This window comes from Lutra lutra, chromosome 14, assembly GCF_902655055.1.
Source record: "Lutra lutra chromosome 14, mLutLut1.2, whole genome shotgun sequence".
NCBI lineage: Eukaryota > Metazoa > Chordata > Mammalia > Carnivora > Mustelidae > Lutra > Lutra lutra.
The window spans coordinates 17,947,568-17,966,528 of NC_062291.1; the positions used below are offsets into that span (position 1 = coordinate 17,947,568).

The 18,961-nt window shown below is 35.5% G+C and overlaps 1 protein-coding gene across 1 annotated transcript in view; it reads right to left on the minus strand.

Annotated features, from left to right (window-relative positions):
• PCDH15 (protocadherin related 15) overlaps positions 1 to 18,961 on the minus strand; it is a 1,821,443-nt gene that overhangs the window by 547,536 nt on the left and 1,254,946 nt on the right. The window contains exon 7 of the mRNA XM_047702331.1: positions 15,368 to 15,523. Coding sequence (XP_047558287.1) covers positions 15,368 to 15,523 — 156 coding nt within the window. The remainder of the gene's footprint in view (positions 1 to 15,367; positions 15,524 to 18,961) is intronic.

The following is an 18,961-nucleotide window of genomic DNA, read 5'->3' on the forward strand; positions in this document are numbered from 1 at the left end:
TTTGCAGGGATTTATTAAAATCAAAGAAAAAAATTTTTAAATTACATATGTTCTTCATCTTCCCTTTAACATGACACAGTTTTTGCACCTGTGCGTAAAATCTGGATTCCCTATTTTAATTATGAAAGCTAGAAAGTCACGTCTTCTGAAGAAATTATTAAAGGTAAATTCATGTAGATAAGTATCTTCAAAATAAGAGGATTATTATTGTTTGAGTGATAAGTACCTACACTCATCTTTACTAAAAACTAAAGAGCAACTAAGCTTAAATTGAATATATATGTGTGCATCTATATATACAGATACACAGAGAGAATGTGTGTATGTGTATATTATATACATATAGCATATATATGTTATAAGAGCTTACTACATTTGAAATTTGTCAAATACTTGAATTTTTTAAAACAGCTGAAAAATTGATTCCCATTTACATATGTAATGTAGAATATATATTTTTATGTGTCTCTTTCTAGTCCATTAATCTCCATCTCCTTTTTCCTATCTTAATGGTCTCCCATTTCTCAGAAGGATGTTTCTAGTTCCCTTGAGGTGGAAAACAGGGATAAGTAAAAGGAACTGGAGCTTCTTTCTTCCGAAGCTTTTGTGTGCTATAGATCACATGCTCATGCTCTCTCTCAAAGAAATTCTGTGAAAGGCTATGACTCTGGAGGTTCAGTTATTTTTATTCCTTGAAGATATTTATCAAGTGTCCAATACCATGGACATTTCATATATATATATTTTTTTTAATATATAAATATATTTAACTTAAAAATTACCTTATTGTGTCTAATAATCATAAAGAAAACACTTACAAAATGTGTTAAAATTTCTTAACTATAGATGAAATCTCACTGTTACGCTTCATCATGGATGTCATCTGTGTTCTTAGATCTACCCAATGACTGATAAGAACAGATGTCCAAAAATGCAAGTATTCATTCATGCAAGGAGGCATGATGAAATGTGGAAGACCATCACAAAACTAGGAATTAGATCGGGAAAGTGAATGTTCAAACTAACAGATTCCTAGATCATGTCATTTCTTATGTGAGGAAAAGCTCACGTTGTCAGTGTTGTTCAGCAAATTACCACCAGTCCATGAACTTAAATTTTGCATTGACTTTGTGAGGACAATTCTATGTAACTATGTCTGCAGCATAGTTCCAAGGCAAAGTAGACTCACAAGATGGCCCAAGCCTCTACTAATACTACTCTACTTAGCCTCTACTAATTAGAGTATTAGTATAATATAAAATATAGTATTTTTTTCACTGTTCAAATTTTATTTGGTATTTTAGTTGGTACAACACTTCGTTGGTTGCATGGTCTTTTTACATTATATGGCAATGTACACTATATTCTGACATACATGGTACACGAAGTAAGATCCTCTGGAACAGTTATGCACAATACATGCAATAATGAATTTATACGTTGGAGCCCAGGATGTGACTGACTGGGAAAGATGGACTAGGCATGTTGGGTGTTGGATGAAGGAACCAGAAGTCCTAGAACACACAGGAAATACGCATCTGGTTGGAAGAGCACCTGCTGCATATGCAATATTGGCAGTGGTGCCTCTGAGATGAACCCATTTAGGACTACAAAGGCAAGTATCATCCAGCATTAGGGTATAGCTGCAGGGTTTGCTGGACCATTCCTATTTAGAACTTTAGGAAACCGATGTTTTTTCCTTAGGCCATTTTGATATTATTTAAGTAACAGATCAAATAATAAGGACGATGTACATAACCTCCAACTAAAACCCTGTCATAGTCTAGACAGTGAAGTGGTACATTAGAAAACTTTAAAACTGCAGCTCCTTTTGGATCCCCCAGAGTGTGTCTGCACTCTTCTTCAAACGGGCCTCCTCCTCAGAAGTTAGAGTCACCTTCACAACATCTGAAATTCCATTCTGTCCCAAGATGCAAGGAACACTAAGGAAGACATCATCTTTTATTCCATAGAGACTAATAAAACAATACTAATTATAGTATTAGCCTCTACTAATACTTCAAACATATTATCTTTTAATCCTTTAATGCAACTTAGTAACATTATTTTCATTGTTAAACTTATTTTATAGTTGAGGAATCATAAGCAAAGAGCTTCTGCCTGATGTCATAATTCTACTTCATGGTTGATCGGGACTGCATCCCAGATCGTCTGACTTCGAGATGTAAAAATTCCCAGGCACTGTGAAATATATTATTTCAGAAATTTCATAATCTGCTATTAATAAGCTTATGAGAAAAGGGAAATGAAAGGAGGAATAAATATAATGTGGTGCATACCCAAACTCAAGATACACAGATAATGTGAAATGATGCAATTTATGATGTATTCCATCAAACCTAAATTATGTTTCACCCTAAGGAAAAATAGTTTTGAGATACTTACAGAAAGACAAAGAAGTTAAACTAAGCTAGTGTCTGAATTTTAGAAAACTCATATTAAATTATTATTCCCATTGAAAATAGGTAGATTCTCAGCAAGCAAATTATTTCATAAATCCCCAATTTTGCCTTTTTAGTATGCCAACCTCCTCATTCGTGATCAAAACTTCATTGCTAGTTTATTGCTTCATGCCTGAAAAAACACTCAATAAATGCTCAAGGGGTAAAGAGAAGAAAAAGAAAATATATTCAAGCACAGTGATTTGCATTTTCACCCAAGGTTTCTCAACAAATCAATGCTTCACAAATCACTAATAAAAACCTTGGGTAAAGGTTTGAAGAGGCTACCATTACCAGTGATGGGACACATTGATATGGTGTGTCTTTCTTATTATGTGCTATGAAAGACACATATTATCTTTGTGGTATTCTTGAACAAAATTTATAACATGCAGAAATATCAGGTAAATGCAAATTGAGAAAAATCTATAAACTGCCCACTCCTGAAAGTCTTTAAGGTTGTTAAAGTCAAGGGGATACTAAGGACCTAAGGCTGAAATTATAAAGACATGCCAACTAAAAGCAATGTTTGATCCTAGCTAAAGTCTTTGACCTATAAAGGACTTTATTGGGGGAAATCAGCAAAAATTAAATGAGGTCTATATATCTATATATAATATGTAATATATATTATGCATATGATTATGTGGCATATATACACATAAGCAATATGTATACACATACATCTATCTATCTACTAGAGAGAAAGGTTATCTGATCAGTACTCACAACTGTCAAGGTGATCAAAAACAATAAAAATAAAAAATTGCCACAATCTAGAGAAGATGAAAGAGATACAATACCTAAAAGTAATCTGGTATGCTAGACTGGGTCCCAGAACAAGAATAAGGACATTAGGTAAAAACTAAGGAAATCCAAATAAAATATGGATTTAAGTTAATAATAATATCACTGTTGGTTCAGTAGTTGTTTAAAAATGTACCATACTAGAACTAGAGGGTATTATGCTGAGTGAAATAAGTCAATCAGAGAAGGACAATTATCATATGATCTCTCTGATATGAGGAAGTTGAGAGGCAGGGTGGGCGGGCTGTAGAGGGTAGGGAAGGAAAAAATGAAACGAGGTGATCAGGAGGCAGTCAAACCATAAGAGACTCATCTCACAAAACAAACTGAGAATTGCTTGGGGGAGGAGAATAGGGGTAGGGTGGCTAGGTGATAGACATTGGGGAGGGTATGTGCTATGGTGAGTGCTGTGAAACATGTAAGCCTAAGGATTCATAGACCTGTACACCTGGGGCAAATAATACACTATATGTCAAAAAAAAAAGTACCATACTAATAAAATCTGTCAACAATAGGGGAAATTGGATGTGAGTCGTATAGTGTTTCATTTCTTCTCCTAAAATGTCATTTAGGTCTAAAGAGTTAAAACAGGCCATTTCCATAATCACATTCATTATAACAAAATCCAAGACCTGAGCATGTCATTTATTAAAAGAAAATATTTTTAAAATAGTAAAGCTTGGCTCATTTGTATTACATTTATTTTTTTACATGTTTATTTATTTAAGAGAGAGAAAGAGAGAAAGAGAGAGAGGAGGGGAGGGGCAGAAGAAGAGAGAGAATCCTAAGCAGACTCCACACCCAATTGGAGCCTGATTTGAGATGCTTCAAGGAAGACCTTTAGCATTAATAAACGTACTTAATGAATGACAACTGTCATGAATTATCAGGTAGAATGGTAGAATGAATCTACCGTTATCATTATCATTGGCTCTTATTCCATTCAGTGTTAGGACAAATGATGCCACTCAAATGGCAAGGAGATCTGCGCAGAAAACTTACTGGGAACAAAATTTGAATAAGAATAAATTTAAATTAAAAAAAAAGAATAAATTTAAATTCAATCTGGTGTGAAATTGCTTCTTAATGAGTATGCTTAATAATACAAAAGTAAAAAGAATTACTAGAATTATTATAAATCTCAACTTTATAGATGCTTAAGCTGTTAACCAGGACATGATTTATGATGTATGAGTAATATCAATAATTATGAAAAAACTTGATTGTTTCTTAAACCCAAGGTAATTTCAATTGCAAACCTTCACCTTCCTAAATTGTAAATGCCATTTTAAATTTAGATTTATGAAACATCCTTTTAAGTTTCCTATTATTAGTAACTTAAAGAACTCAATCAAACACAGATTTATTAAATTGGCGGGATGCTCTTGGGGACCCTTGGCATTGAGCCTCACAAAACTGTGCATGCAGAAAAATCTTGTAGAGGAAAAAAAGGACATTTGGTCAAAAAGGAATCATTAATTTCACTTAATCAATAGGACTTTAGTTTTTCTGGGACATGAGAAGTAAGGTAAATATTCTCAAGTGGTGTGATAGTCATAGCTGAATAAATATGTAATTTCCCCCTATAGTTATGTAAAAAGAGCAATAATTAACATAAATATGTGTTTTCCCACAAGGGCCATGTAAAAAGAACTATAATTCTCATAGCTCATATTTACCAAGTAAAAAAAAAAAAAGGTGGATTTTTTTCCTTCTCATCTCTGTTGGGTAATTTAAGTAATTCATCACAATAATCCAGAAAGCTCTTTTTTGTTTCTTTAAAAATGTTACCATGAATGAGCTTCTTTTCAAATTTAACTCAAAGCAAGTTCTTACTTTCTAGGTCATCCTTATCTCAGGGACAAAGTGAACATATATGTTAAATAATACTTTCCTATTTCATGGTTGTACCATTCATGGCTCACTGATAAGTCCAAGCACAGAACTCCTACAATGTGCCAGGCACTGTTCAATTCAACCAACAAAACAAAACACTGGCTATAATAAGGATTGCATTCTAATTTGGCAGATACAAAGGAAACAAACAAATAAATACATACACAATATTAGGTTTAAATAAGTCCTATAAGGTAATCCATTTCAGACTGTCTCTTGAAATAGTTACAAAAGGGAAACCTGGATGGCTCAGTTGGTTAAGCCTCTGCCTTTGGCTCGGATTGAGCTCCTGTTGAGCAAGGAGCCCCCTTCTCCCTCTGCAGGCTCTGCTTGCCCCTCCCCCAGCCCCTGTCCATTGTACTCACACACTCTCTCTGTGAGAAATAAATAAATAAAAATCTTGGAAAAAAAAAAAGAAAGTTACAAAATATACAGGTACATGTTATATGCTAAAATCTGTGGATCTCCATTTCTGATTTAAAATTTATTACAGGTATCCATCAAACCCTATGAAGTAGGTATTCTAATATTTTCATTCCCATCTTTAAGGAGAGGCAACTGGAGCACAGATAAAATATATTTATTTTTAAAATAAATGATAGGGGTGCATGGGTGGCTCAGTGGGTTGGGGTGCCCAGATCTTGGTTTTGGCTCAGGTCATGATCTCAGGGTCATGGGATTGAGCCCCATGTGGAGCTTTGCACTTGGAGGGGAGTCTGCTTGAAGATTCTTTCTGCTCTACACTACTATGTGTGCACTCCCTCCTTCTCTCTCTCTCAAATAAATAAATAAATCTTAAAAAGAAAAATAAATGATAAACCAACTCTAGCATAGTTGGACATCTGGGTTGTCTCCAGTTTTTAAATATGATGAAAAAGTCTTCAATAAATCTTCATGTATATATGTTTTGGTGGGCATATGCAATAATTTATCTGGGGTATATACATCAAGGCAGAATTGCTGAGTCATGGAATATTTACCTGTTCACTTTTTCTAGGCACTGTAAACAGATCTCCAATTACTTGGGCCAACTCACTCATCCACCAACAATGGATGAAATCTGTGGTCACTCTATAACTTTACCAACACACGGGGCTATACTTCCTTTATATTAAAAGCTGGGTTTTGTTTAAAATAAATAGATATAATTGAAACTCCATTTTGGTAAAGCCTATGATAATTCTTGTTAAAATTCATTTCTTTTTGTTGCTTGTTTAAAAAAAAAGTTTAAAAATATTGACTTTGTCCTCAGCAAACTCATTGAGCTCATTTTAATTGTAGTAATTTATATGTATATGTTGGCTTCTACATATACAGTAGTACCATTCACAAATAATGAAAGCTTTATACGTCATTTTCTAAATAAGATGAGAAATTTCTAATTTGTTTCTGTTGTTTTTGTTCATTTTAAGCTAAGCTGCACAGTGACTAGAAAACATGCTCCGTATAATTTCAGTCATTTGGAAGATGGCGACACTTCCTCTATAGCCTCCCATTTGGTAAAATCTTGTAAGTGTTCCATGTACTTGAAAGGAAGGAGCTCCATGGCTGTTGTGTGCTTCTTCCCTAAGAATCTACCAGGCCAAGCCTGCTGATTTCACTATTCAAATCTTCTATTTCCTTACTGTTATTTGCCCATGGACGTACATTGTCAGCCAATGAGAGGTTTCACATTGTGAACTGCTGTTCTCTGTTAGGAATGTCATGTCTTGAATTATTTTTGTTTAACTTATCGTGTATACTTTAATTATCTCACTGATCAGTCAGAAGTCAGAGTCTCACCAGACTTAAAAAAAAAAAAATGTCCTCAGGGCTGGATCCCTTTCTGGAGATTCTGGGAATGGATTTACTTCCCAACTCATTCTGGTAATTGGCTGGTCTTCATTATCATTGCCACTGTACAGCATTATTTTTGCCCTCCTGGTGCCTAGCATGGCTTCCTTCTCTGCTCATAGAATGTGTTCACTGGCTCATGGTTCCATCCAACCTCAAAGCCAGCACAGGAGGTCAAGTCTTCTTCACACGTACACCTCTTGGATCCCTTCTTCTTCTGCTTCCTATTTCCTGCTTTCTTTTCTCTTGACTCTCAGACTCCAGCCAGAGAAAGTTCCATTCTTTTAAGTGCTCAGGTGATTAGGCTGGATGCACCAGGATAATCCAGGATAATCTCTCAATTAACTTCCATAACTTTAATCATATCTGCAAAGTTCTTTTGTGAGGGATTAGCATGCCCATCGTGGGAAGCTATTATTCTACCCACCCCAGGTTTTCAATCTCCCTCGATGAGAATGAATTTTTCTATTTCTCCTTTAATTCTTTCAATTTTTTATTATTTCTGAGGCCATGTTATTAAGTGTAGTTTAATTCATAATTGCTCTAACCTTATGGCAAATTGAATCTTTATCATCAGGAAAAGTTCCTTTTATTCTCTACCAGTGTCATTTGCCATAATGAGCCATTTTGTCTGATAATAGTACAGCTACAACAGCTTTTACATAATAACTGACTACGTGGTATATCTACTTCCATCTTTTTACATTTAGATATCTGAGTCTTTATATTTAACTGGGTTTCATGCATGTTGCCTACATGTGGTTTATTTTTTAATTTAGTTTGAAAATTCACATCTTTCAACACTTTCTCCTTTACTTTTGATGTCACTTTTTAACAAGATGGTTTAAATCTACTCTTATTAAGTGTTTGTATTTTCCTCTGCCTATTCTATGTTTCTTTTTGTCACTTTGCCTTACTTTGACAGGTTAATATGTATATTATTCATTATTTTATTCACGTTCTAGTGAATTTCAAGTGAATTTATCTCACAGATACTGGAACTCATCAAATTCTCCCTAGACTGAAATCTGCTTCCTCAAAGTGCTCATGTCTAAGATATTATTTTCTTGAGTAGCACCCACTGCCCTACTACAAGCCAAATTTTCAGAATCAACCTAAACAAAGTAGGGGGTGTCTACATCTTTTTTCCTCTACCCTCTACAGTCAACCAGGTCTCCTTCCTGTGAAGCTTTCCACCTGGATATCCTTCCTGGGTACCCTCTTTGTCCATTTCAACTGAAGCCTTTTTGCCTTACATTTCTCTGGCTCACCTCTTCCACGTGTTCTCCATCCAGCTGTGGGAATGATGCCATGAATCAGCACAGCTGATGTGCTTCCATTGGTTAAGGCATCTGTGGTTCCTTAGTACCTAGAGCTCCTTCTCAACTGGTGGTGCCTTCAGGATCCAGCCCCTACTTCTTCTTCACATTTCACCTCCTCCCATTCTGTCCCTCCTCATTTGAAGCTTTTATACAGAACACCTTACAACTAAGTTAATGGCAGTGCAGGAAAATAAAATCTACTAAATTAAACAAAATGTAAGTAATAATAGGAACTATTTACCAAATAAATTCAAAATGCCATCAGGAGATAACAGTGTTGACAAAAGACATGAAGTATGTATTTCTCAGGTCACAATAGAAATATTATGACAATACAGTGGCATCAAATTTTATTTAACATAATTTTTATTTACAGAATGTTGTTCAGTTGCCATTTTGTACATCAAAAATAAATGAACATTGGCAATTTCCTTGAATTCAACCTTTTAATTATGTTATAATGTATGATGTACATAATATGTGATTATGTATCACATACATATATAACTTATGAATAGTATTTTTCCAAGTTTCCAAGTTAATCAAAAACTTAGAAAAATATATGTATGTATATTTATATATATATACTCACTAAGTAAATACTAAGTCTGATATATATTCTCTATCACCATATGATATCCTTTTTTAAAAAGAATTATATTGGGGTGCCTGGGTGGCTCAGTGGGTTAAAGCCTCTGCCTTCGGCTCAGGTCATGATCCCAGGGTCCTGGGACCAAGCCCCACGTTGGGCTCTCTGCTCAGTGGGGAGCCTGCTTCCCCCCCCCCTGCCTGCTTCTCTGCCTACTTGTCATCTCTGTCTGTCATAAATAAATATTTTTTTAAAAAAGACTTATTTATTTTAGAGAGAGAGAACATGAGTGAGGGAAAGGGCAGAGGGAGTCTTAAGTAGACTCCATGCTGAGCACAGAGACCAAGGTAGGACTTGATCTCATGACCCTGAGATCCTACCTGAGGCGAAACGAAGGGTCAGACACCTTAATTGACTGGGCCACCCAGGCGCCCGTATATGATATCTTCTTAACATCTCAAGGGGAGTGATAATAAGGGTAAGGGAACTTTTTCAGTTAAGGCCATGTTGTAAATATTTCCAGCTTTGTGGGCCATACTGACTCAGTTGAAGCTGACACCAGCTAGACCCCAGGACCCGACCTTGACCTCCCACTTGCTTGTACTCACCAACCTTTGTCCCACATTTTCCCTTTCTTACGCCAGCTTATCTCTTAACTCAGACAAATGGAAACCAAGAAACCATGCCTCCCTGAAGCAACTGCCCTGACAAGACCTGGAGCTGGCCCAGACCACCCAGCCACTTTGAGCTTAACACTTGACTCACGCCCGTGCAAAGAGATGATGGAGTGACCACTAGAATGACTGACAACTACATTTACCTCTTTACAACGCTAAAAAATCTCTGCCTGGGGAGGAACTCAAGCCTCACTACACAATAGACCATGTACATACAGGCAGGCTTTCTTAAGATGTGAGCGTGATCTCAAAATCTCAAAAGACTAAGTAATAAAAAAAATGTTTTAAGGAATGAATATAGGATGAAATCATTACAATGGGTACAGTAGGAAAATAACAAAGTAAGAGAATACATTTTGTTTATTATTATTATTTTTAGAAACTGCCTATATTTCTGTCATTGATATTTGAACCTAAGTAAATAATCTAACCAAATCAATGAAATAAAACTACAAAATAGCAAAGCATAAATAACCTACACAACACAGAAACTAGTGAAATCTGAAGAAGGGCACATTTTATAGAAAGCTCCATTTTTGAACTAAGTCCTTCCCCATCCGAAGCTGTAAGATTACAATTAGTCTCAATTTGAGTAAAAGGATAGAAAATGTCACTGCAGTAAAGCACCCTACCTAATACAAAGCAATCATGCACACCCTTAGTCTATTACGAATTACAAAACATTTTGCCCTCAGCACATTTCCAAAGCAAAGTAAAAGAAAATCTAAGCTATCTAACTGAGAAGCTGAAAAGCCATCTCAACTGAAAATCACAGGCTTAAAATAACTCAAAATTTAAATTCCTTCTTTCTCTCCTTCCCTCCCTCCTTCCTTCTCTCTCTCCTTCCTTCCTTTTCTCCCTCCCTCCCTCTTCCTTCCCTCCTTCCTTCCTACCCTCCATCCTTCCTTCTTCCCTCTTTCCTTCCTTCCTTTCAAGAGACCATAAACCATCCACCTATTGAGAGATGGCAAGGGAATATTCTTCCAGAAAAGGCCAACAAATTATCTCTAATAAAACACATCATGTCACAGCAGCTAAGTACATTTAAGATAAAAAGAACAAATTAGTATTGACTAAAAAAAGTACACCAACTGTGAAGAGATCATTAAAGACCAGGACAAATATAACCTCTATATAATTTTGAGATTATTTCTTTGCAGGCTTAACTGTCTGTCTTGACTAGCCCTTGTTTGCTTTCTATGTCAAAAGTAATTTTGGGGGATGAGATGCATGTGTTATTAGAGACATCACAGCCTGAAAATATTTATCCTCAAAAATTGCTTAAGAATGATCATCTACAATTAGACTGTGCAATCTGTTCTTCAAACCAACTAGACTAATTACTTAATGATACAATTGTCCAAAATTAATTGAGAGTCTTCAATTACCCAGAGAGAAAAAAATACTTGAAATGTCTGATGTCATGCTCACAAGCAAGGAATTATAAACTTGCTGTAATTCCTGCTTGGTGTCCAGACACAGGCATTGATATTTTGTCAAATTCTTGAAACACGAATAGAAGAACATGTTTACAAACAGTAAAAAAGACTGGCATTCTATGCAATGTTGAAAACCTTAAAATAGGCTCAAAAAATATAACATTTCATTTAACAGTCCTCATTTTGATAGTAATGCAAAATATTTGAACATTTCCTGCTCTTACTAATTTTTCCATTTGCAGATATTTTGCTCACTCTGCTTTTCTTAAATTCATTATAGAATATTTTAAAGGCATTCGACTATAACAAATAAAATAACTCAATTAAAAAATGAAGCAACAGGGACGCCTGGGTGGCTCAGTTGGTTAAGCAGCTGCCTTCGGCTCAGGTCATGATCCCAGCGTCCTGGGATTGAGTCCCACATCGGGCTCCTTGCTCGGCAGGGAGCCTGCTTCTCCCTCTCCCTCTGCCTGCCACTCTGTCTGCCTGTGCTCGCTCTCTCTCCCTCTCTCTCTCTGACAAATAAATAAATAAAATCTTTAAAAAAAAAATGAAGCAACAATAATGCTCTAACATGGGAACTAAGACAAAAAGAAGTGGAGATGGAAGGACAGACCTGTAACTCTGGACATATGGGATTTTCCTTCCATTAATGGTGTCCATCCAGTGCAGGGACCTGGTTCGTATGCATGAAAACTGAGGCATAGAAGGATCTAGTTCAAAATACTAACCTACCTTACACAAAGCTAAGATGTGTGACTTTTCTTAACCTCAGGATTCTTAACCTAGGACTTTGGTAGCCTTCTACACTGTAATGGCAGAGACGAGTAGTTGGAACAGGAATAGGACAGCTCACAGGGCTAAAATCCACTAACTTTTCTTCTAGAACACAGTACATAATTTCAGTGACATGTTTGCTCCTAATGCGAAAGTGTGATGGTCAGGCTATTCTTCCGTTTCACAGGTTAACTATGTCCTAAAATTTCAGTTGTGTATATATGTGTGTGTGTGTATACACATACACACACACACACACATACATATATATATGTATATATACACACACATATATATATCTCAACCATGGGATACACAACATATGAAATAAATCCAATTTAAAACTTAACATGATGCTTAGAATAAAGAATTGTATGTAGAAAATTTAAAAAATGAAACTAATGTTTGTGATTATAGTATTATGATATAATACTATAAGTACAATCCCTGACACTTATTGTTAAAATCAGTTACATGGAAGTGGTGACAATGTAGCATACACATGTCTATTAATAAGTAGTGAAGAAATGATTGAACCACAGACTTGGGTTTTATTCCCAACTCCGTGACCAGTTCAGAGAGTAATGTAACCAATTCTTACTCCTCCTCTTGGTGTCTGTTTTCTCAGGTTGAATAAGGACAGTGAGTCATCAGGACTTTGATTGTGGAAACTTCTTTCATAAATCTGTAATAATGACTTGATACCTGTCTTTTGGATTTTAATGACATGTATAATATTTTGACTTCTATTAACCTGTGAGCAATTTTTAAAAATTTTTGAAAAAGTTTTAGAACCTTCTTGTCTTAACTGCATTAACTGTATGTCTTATACTGAAAGGAGAAATCTCATGGAAAATAGCTTGTAATCTTGCATGAGGTAAAGTCTATTTAATGTAATTTAATTTAAATTTATAGGCAGCCAGGCAGGAATGTAGTTGCAGGACACAGGGATACACACACACACACATATGTGTTTATATTTATATACAAGTAGGATATATATGATATATATGAGTGAACATATATGCACACCCCAAAATACATAGATACACATATGTACATATATGTGCACATAATTGCAGCCTATGTACAAACATATATACGCAAGCCAATTGCACTAAGAGCTATGGAAGATCTACTCAAATAAGTGAAGGATGAGAAAAAGAGCTAAATTTCATTTTTTCTTGTAATTATGTTTTGTGGTTTAAATAAACTTTTGGTTCTTTCCAAGCAAATAAATATAAAAGAGTTTAAGAAAATCAAATGAGGGGGATATGACCATCGATTACACATCTTCTCAGGATCAAATCACAGAAGGTACAGCCGTCAAATCCATAGGGTAGGAATGCCTCAGTGGACTTTACAGAAATGTGTGAGAGAGAATCCTATATGAGCAGGTTTGCAAAGAGACCTGGGCTTCTCCAAATAATGTTTAAGATAAAAGGTTTAACTTTTCTGTAAATTTGTATCACTCTAACTGATGTTTATCCAAAGATTGTCGATGTTTAGAATCTGGATGGACTGAACATCAGTGACTGTGAGCAGTCAGGGATGACTAAGCAAATAGGACACGGGCATAGTGGTGGAGTTAAACTTGAAAAGATGAATAAAAACAGGAGACTTGCAAGATGGGGAAGATTCGGTTATAAGTACCGTGCATGGTGTGAACCTAGCCCTAGGAATGGAAATGTTTGTGAGACATGCAGAAATTAACCTGAACAGTGACGCATTAACAGAGAGAAACTTACCCTAAGAATGCACTGAGGAAAGGTCAGATTATAGAAGGCCTTGAAAGTCAGCCAGTGGAGACAGATGACCTTTTTCCAGAAAATAATGAGAAATTTTACACAACTTCTGAATAGGGGAGTGATAAGTTTAAAATAGTACTTGAAAAGGTTATTTTTCAGCAAGGGGCTGAGAAGGTGGGAGGGAGGAGTGGAAGTAGTCAGATCATACAGGGCACTCTGAGATTCAAACTGAACAATGTAAATTTCTTCACAAAAAAGGAACTAAAGATGGAACTCTAGGAACTGTTAAATGAGGTGCAAGAGTGGGTTTTACTATGAGATCTGATGTCTGACGTTAATTCATCTGATACCAGTTTATCCACAGATGAAGTCAGCACTCAAACAAAGCCAAATCACATTCAAAGAGTATATTTCAGATGCTAAAATAATTAACCATGTAATATGGTCAATTACATTAATTAGTATCTATCTGTTTTAGCAGGAACCTGTTAAATAAAATCACCTCAAAAAAGTTAACATTGATCAGGAAACTTGACCTGTTAGCCTTAAAAGAAGAGTTCATGATTTTCTTGTTTTTGTTGTTGTTGTTGCTATTTTTCTGTTGTTTTTTTTTTAAGTAACTCAATCTACAAAGGCTTATGTTATAAGAAACAGAATTTCTTCAATTTTTTTACTAGAAGAACATTGAGATAAATAAGATACATTTTAAATAATTTGAAAAAGCAAGTGTGTATAGGTTAAAGGCCCAAATACTGAGTATAATGTCCCAAGTACTTGTTCCTCCTATAAAGCAATTATGGAGTTTTTAATGTTCAAATAATATCTGGGAGGTAAAAAAACAATCTGCTAAAATATGCAGATAAAAATGTGGTTCATTAAAATTAAAAATGTGGTTCATTTCTATAAGTCTAAAATATGCATAATAGCTAATACCAGAGATACATTAGAGATATTTTCTTAGTGGAATCACAAAAAAATTAGCAGAGTAACCACTGTTGTGTTTTTTTGTTTGGTTGGTTTTTGTTTTTGTTTTTTTAATAACGTGAAAGGGCTTCTTGACCCATGGATTTTGGCTCAAAGGGAAAAAGAAAAGAAAACAACAAAAAAGCACTAGTTCTAAGAATTAACCAGCATAAGAACTGAGTTGCAATTTATTTTTAAATATTTGCATATGCTAGAATTTGATTTTAAAATTAAGGAAATAACTTCAGGTGCCTGGGAGGCTCAGTCGGTGAAGCTTCTGCCTTCAGCTAGGGTCATGATCTCAGGGTCCTGGGATCGAGTCCTGCATTGGGTTCCCTGCTCTGTGCAGAGTCTGCCTCTCCTTCTATAGCCCCCTGCTCCTGCCCTCTCAAGTAAATAAAATATTTTTAAAAATAAATAAAGTTAAGGAAGTAACTTTACATTAAAAGAATGTCAAATAGTCTCTTCCAAGTATTTAATTCCTGTCACCACCTCAGAGATATGGAAAACAATCAGTTCAACAAGTTATGATGAGAATAAATAACTACTGTTGAGCCTCAGTAAATGCATATGTAGATTTGGGCATGAAATTGTCTGAGATGATCAAAAATACCGATATTTTGGTCATTATTATAAGCAAATCAGATTTTGCCTATAGCAAAATGAATTCCTGAGAGTGTACCAGACATCACCCAGTCTTATATCTTCTGAAGCATTATTCCTTAATTTTTTTTAATATTTCTGAACAGTTAAACCTATTATAGTGGGTAGCATCATTTCCAGGCATGCAGAGTGTCTAGTGAGCTGCACAGATCAATAAAAATGGCAAAAAGGAAGAGGAGCTGGACACCGACCTCGTTCACGGTGGCGTAGTAGCTCTCGTGCTTGAACGTGGGTGAGTTGTCATTCCTGTCCCTCACCACGATTCGAACTTCATGGTAGATCACAGTGCCCACCTTCTTGTTGATGCACTGGACTTGCACCACGATGGAGTGTATGTTCATCGGGGGCTGCAATACAGAAATTGTGCCTTTTTATGAAGAAAAGCATTGGGACATAAGTGTCTCACTTATGGTCAAAGCACATTTGTTTCATAAAATGTTCTATGCTTGTTCATTTTAAATAAGAATAATCGATAAAAATGGATCCATTTGCCCTCTTTTAAGGATGAGAGAAGTAACTGTGATTATTTCACTGTTGAATTTTGCATCTGAGAATAATAGGCTCTTGGCAAGTGTGTGGACCTTCTGAGGATGGTGGTGAGCACAATCACAGAACCAGTGCAGAGACAGAGGGACAAAATGGAGTCTGTCCCTCCAGGAGTTAAGAAAACAATGATATGAACTTGCCATCTGTAAAAACGATGTGTTCATGGTAAGATCTCTGGGGAAGAGGGGTTGCATAACATGCATGCTCATTTACACTTTTGCTAAAATATGTTTATATCCAATAAAAATTAAATATAATCAAAAGAAGAGAATCTGTTCACAATCCACCAAACTTACTCGTTCTATACATTTAAACACTTATTTCCTGATCTTTCTTTCTCCAAATATACACCTATTACACATGCACACACACACATGGTAAATCATCCCATGTTTGTAAATAAAAATTTATTAAGGCATTTTGGTGTATAATATGATGCTTTATCATGTGATTTAACCGTACTGCATTATAAGTCCATAGCATAATTTCTCTTGGTACAGACTAATAATAAGATGTTCTATGTTGTCCATTTTTATCATTATAAACCATATTTCAATAATAATCTGTATATAAATATATGCCCACTTGTCCCCCTTTTAATGTAAATTCCTGAAGGGGAAAAGTGTCATCCAAAGGGCACTTAATAACTTGGGTCACATGGCCAAGAGGTTCCAGAACTGGGATGCAAACCTACATTTCTTTGACCCTTGAGTCAATGTGTTTAATGCTACAAAATATTCCTTTGTGGTTTTTAATTCTTCTTCTAGCTTATAAAATTTTCCCTCTAAATACATCACTCTATCAGAATGACATATTCTGTCCACCTGTTGGAAAGATGAGATCTCCAGTCTGCTCTCTCCTTCCAACTTCTCCCCTCACTGTTTATCTTTCTTTATTGCTTTTCTCACTTGCTTCTTGGCATATTACACATTTTACATATTGATTTCAGTCTGCCTCCCTTCACTGAGCTGGAAGGTCCATGAACCTAGCGTTGGGTGTTATCATGACTAAGGCTCTCTGCCCAGTAAGCACACTGTGCCTACAGGAGATAATCTGCCCATGTCAGACTGTGTGGCTTCCAGCCACTTACGGAGACCTACTAACCATACATTCGGAGCAAAATCGGGATAAAAATACCGATACAATAGGATCACCCTAAGGATCACCTGAGGTTATCCTGAGCCAGGCACACCTATAAACACCTGTGTTTTTATTTATAACCCAAGAAAGCAAAATGCATGGAATTTATGAAATACAAACTGATAATCTTGGATTATGAAATAACTTATTAAATATTTGGATTGAAACTGATTTAAAGACACAGCAAGGGTCACTGGAGGCTAGGATACGTTCATTAAAAATGTCACAGGCCACATTTCTAAGTGAGAAGAACGCTGTAGGGACCATATCTAAACTAAAGCTAACTTTGTTGAATCTCAAGGTATTTTTTTACAGCTGGTAAAGAAAAAAGGCATTTTAATTTATTTGTACCTGACTGAATAAATGTACCTAGAGAGAATAAATTTAAAAATCATTAACATATGCAGGCAGGTACCTGGTAAAGGGCTGTATAGCTCTGTGTTTCCCTTTTAATTACTGACATAATGATGGCATTGAAGTCCTGTGTATAAAATCAGTAAATGTCACAAAGCTCAGAGGGATACATCATACATTTAATGATGAAAGGCAGCATTCCAAATCATTTTAATAAGTCAGAAAACCAGGTTATATAATGATGTATTTTTACAATAATAACTTTAATTCACCTTGTTTGGTATCAGGACAAACAACAACAACAACAACAACAAAAACCACCTTAATTACCCATGTACACTAAATGGCTATGAACATTCATGTGAAAATATAACAATGACATTTTGATGAGTAAAGGATGGGTTTACACACCAACACTGTAAATGGATTGCAGGGGCAGTAAGTCATACAAACTTCATATTCATTAATAATATCGATGCAGAGATCGGTGGATTAGAGTGAGCACCATTTTATAGACAGCTGTGAAGTCTGAACACCTTGAGAAAGTGTGATAAAAATTGAGGATATTTAAGCTAAAAAGAGCAAGATGCATCAGACAGCTGAATGGTTATTTTGAGAAGCTCTACTAGTTTATTCATTGCAGTCTCAGAGAGCAGAAAGAACCACAATGAATAAAAATTTCGCAAAGCGTGTTTTTTTTCTTCAGTATAAGTAGTGGTTTTGTATTAATCCAAAGCAGCACAGAATTGAATGGACCATCTTATAAAGCAAGCCCATCCCTGAAAATCTGCAGACTTGAGGCAAAAAGATCATTTCAAAAGATTAGGTCTCTCTATTTTTACTATCAGTTTGAAAGTGTTTTCTTTAAGATTTTTAAGGAAAGTCCTGCGTATTTCAATTGTAAAGTAAAAAACAAAAAAAATAAAAACAAAAACCAAGCAACAACAAATAACATACCCCCCCAAAATCACAAAGACAAAAAAACAAAAAAAAACCAAAAACATGTATTTGTACTGTTATCGTGGATTTTAAAGGAAAGTCATACATATTTCAATTGGAAAGTAAAAAACAAACAAAACAAACCAACAAAAATACCACAAAGACAAAAACAAAAAACAAAAAAATAAAAAACAAATACTTGTACTGTTAGCCCTTGGCACCCATTAGAAGACAGGTGAATTAAGTTCTTCTAAAGTTACTAATCTTCTAAATATTACAAGAGACCTATAAAACTGTTTCCTCTCAACTTGTAGCACTATATTGAGTGGGAGCGTGGGAGCGCTGGGACAGAGAGGTCACAATCTTCGCAAGAAGGGAAGCAAATGCACAGTGCGCTGAGCCCCTACTTAGTCCTGTGACGTGCCCATAAATTAAACATAACTAGGTCACTTGGAACTCTGGCCACTTTTAACTTCAGCTCCCTATGCAACTGTGAGTAACATGGATAGGCCTTAGCTTGCAATAAATCCTAAACATAATGGATCACATTGAAGGCCAGAATTCCCGGTGGCTCATATAACACACATTGTAATCTCGCCCTGGAATGGATTCTATTCTGCTGTATAAGAAGGTCATAAATATATCAAGTACGGTTCTACAGTCAGTGAGAGTTGAGGGACTACAAAATGCTTAGGAATCTGTTAGGGAAGTTTTAGGTTATCTTTCCTACCTGCTGGCAAAAATAAGTCCTGCTAATTTTTTCTTCCCTAATTCTCTTAAATTGCTTCATACTTAAAGAAGAAGAA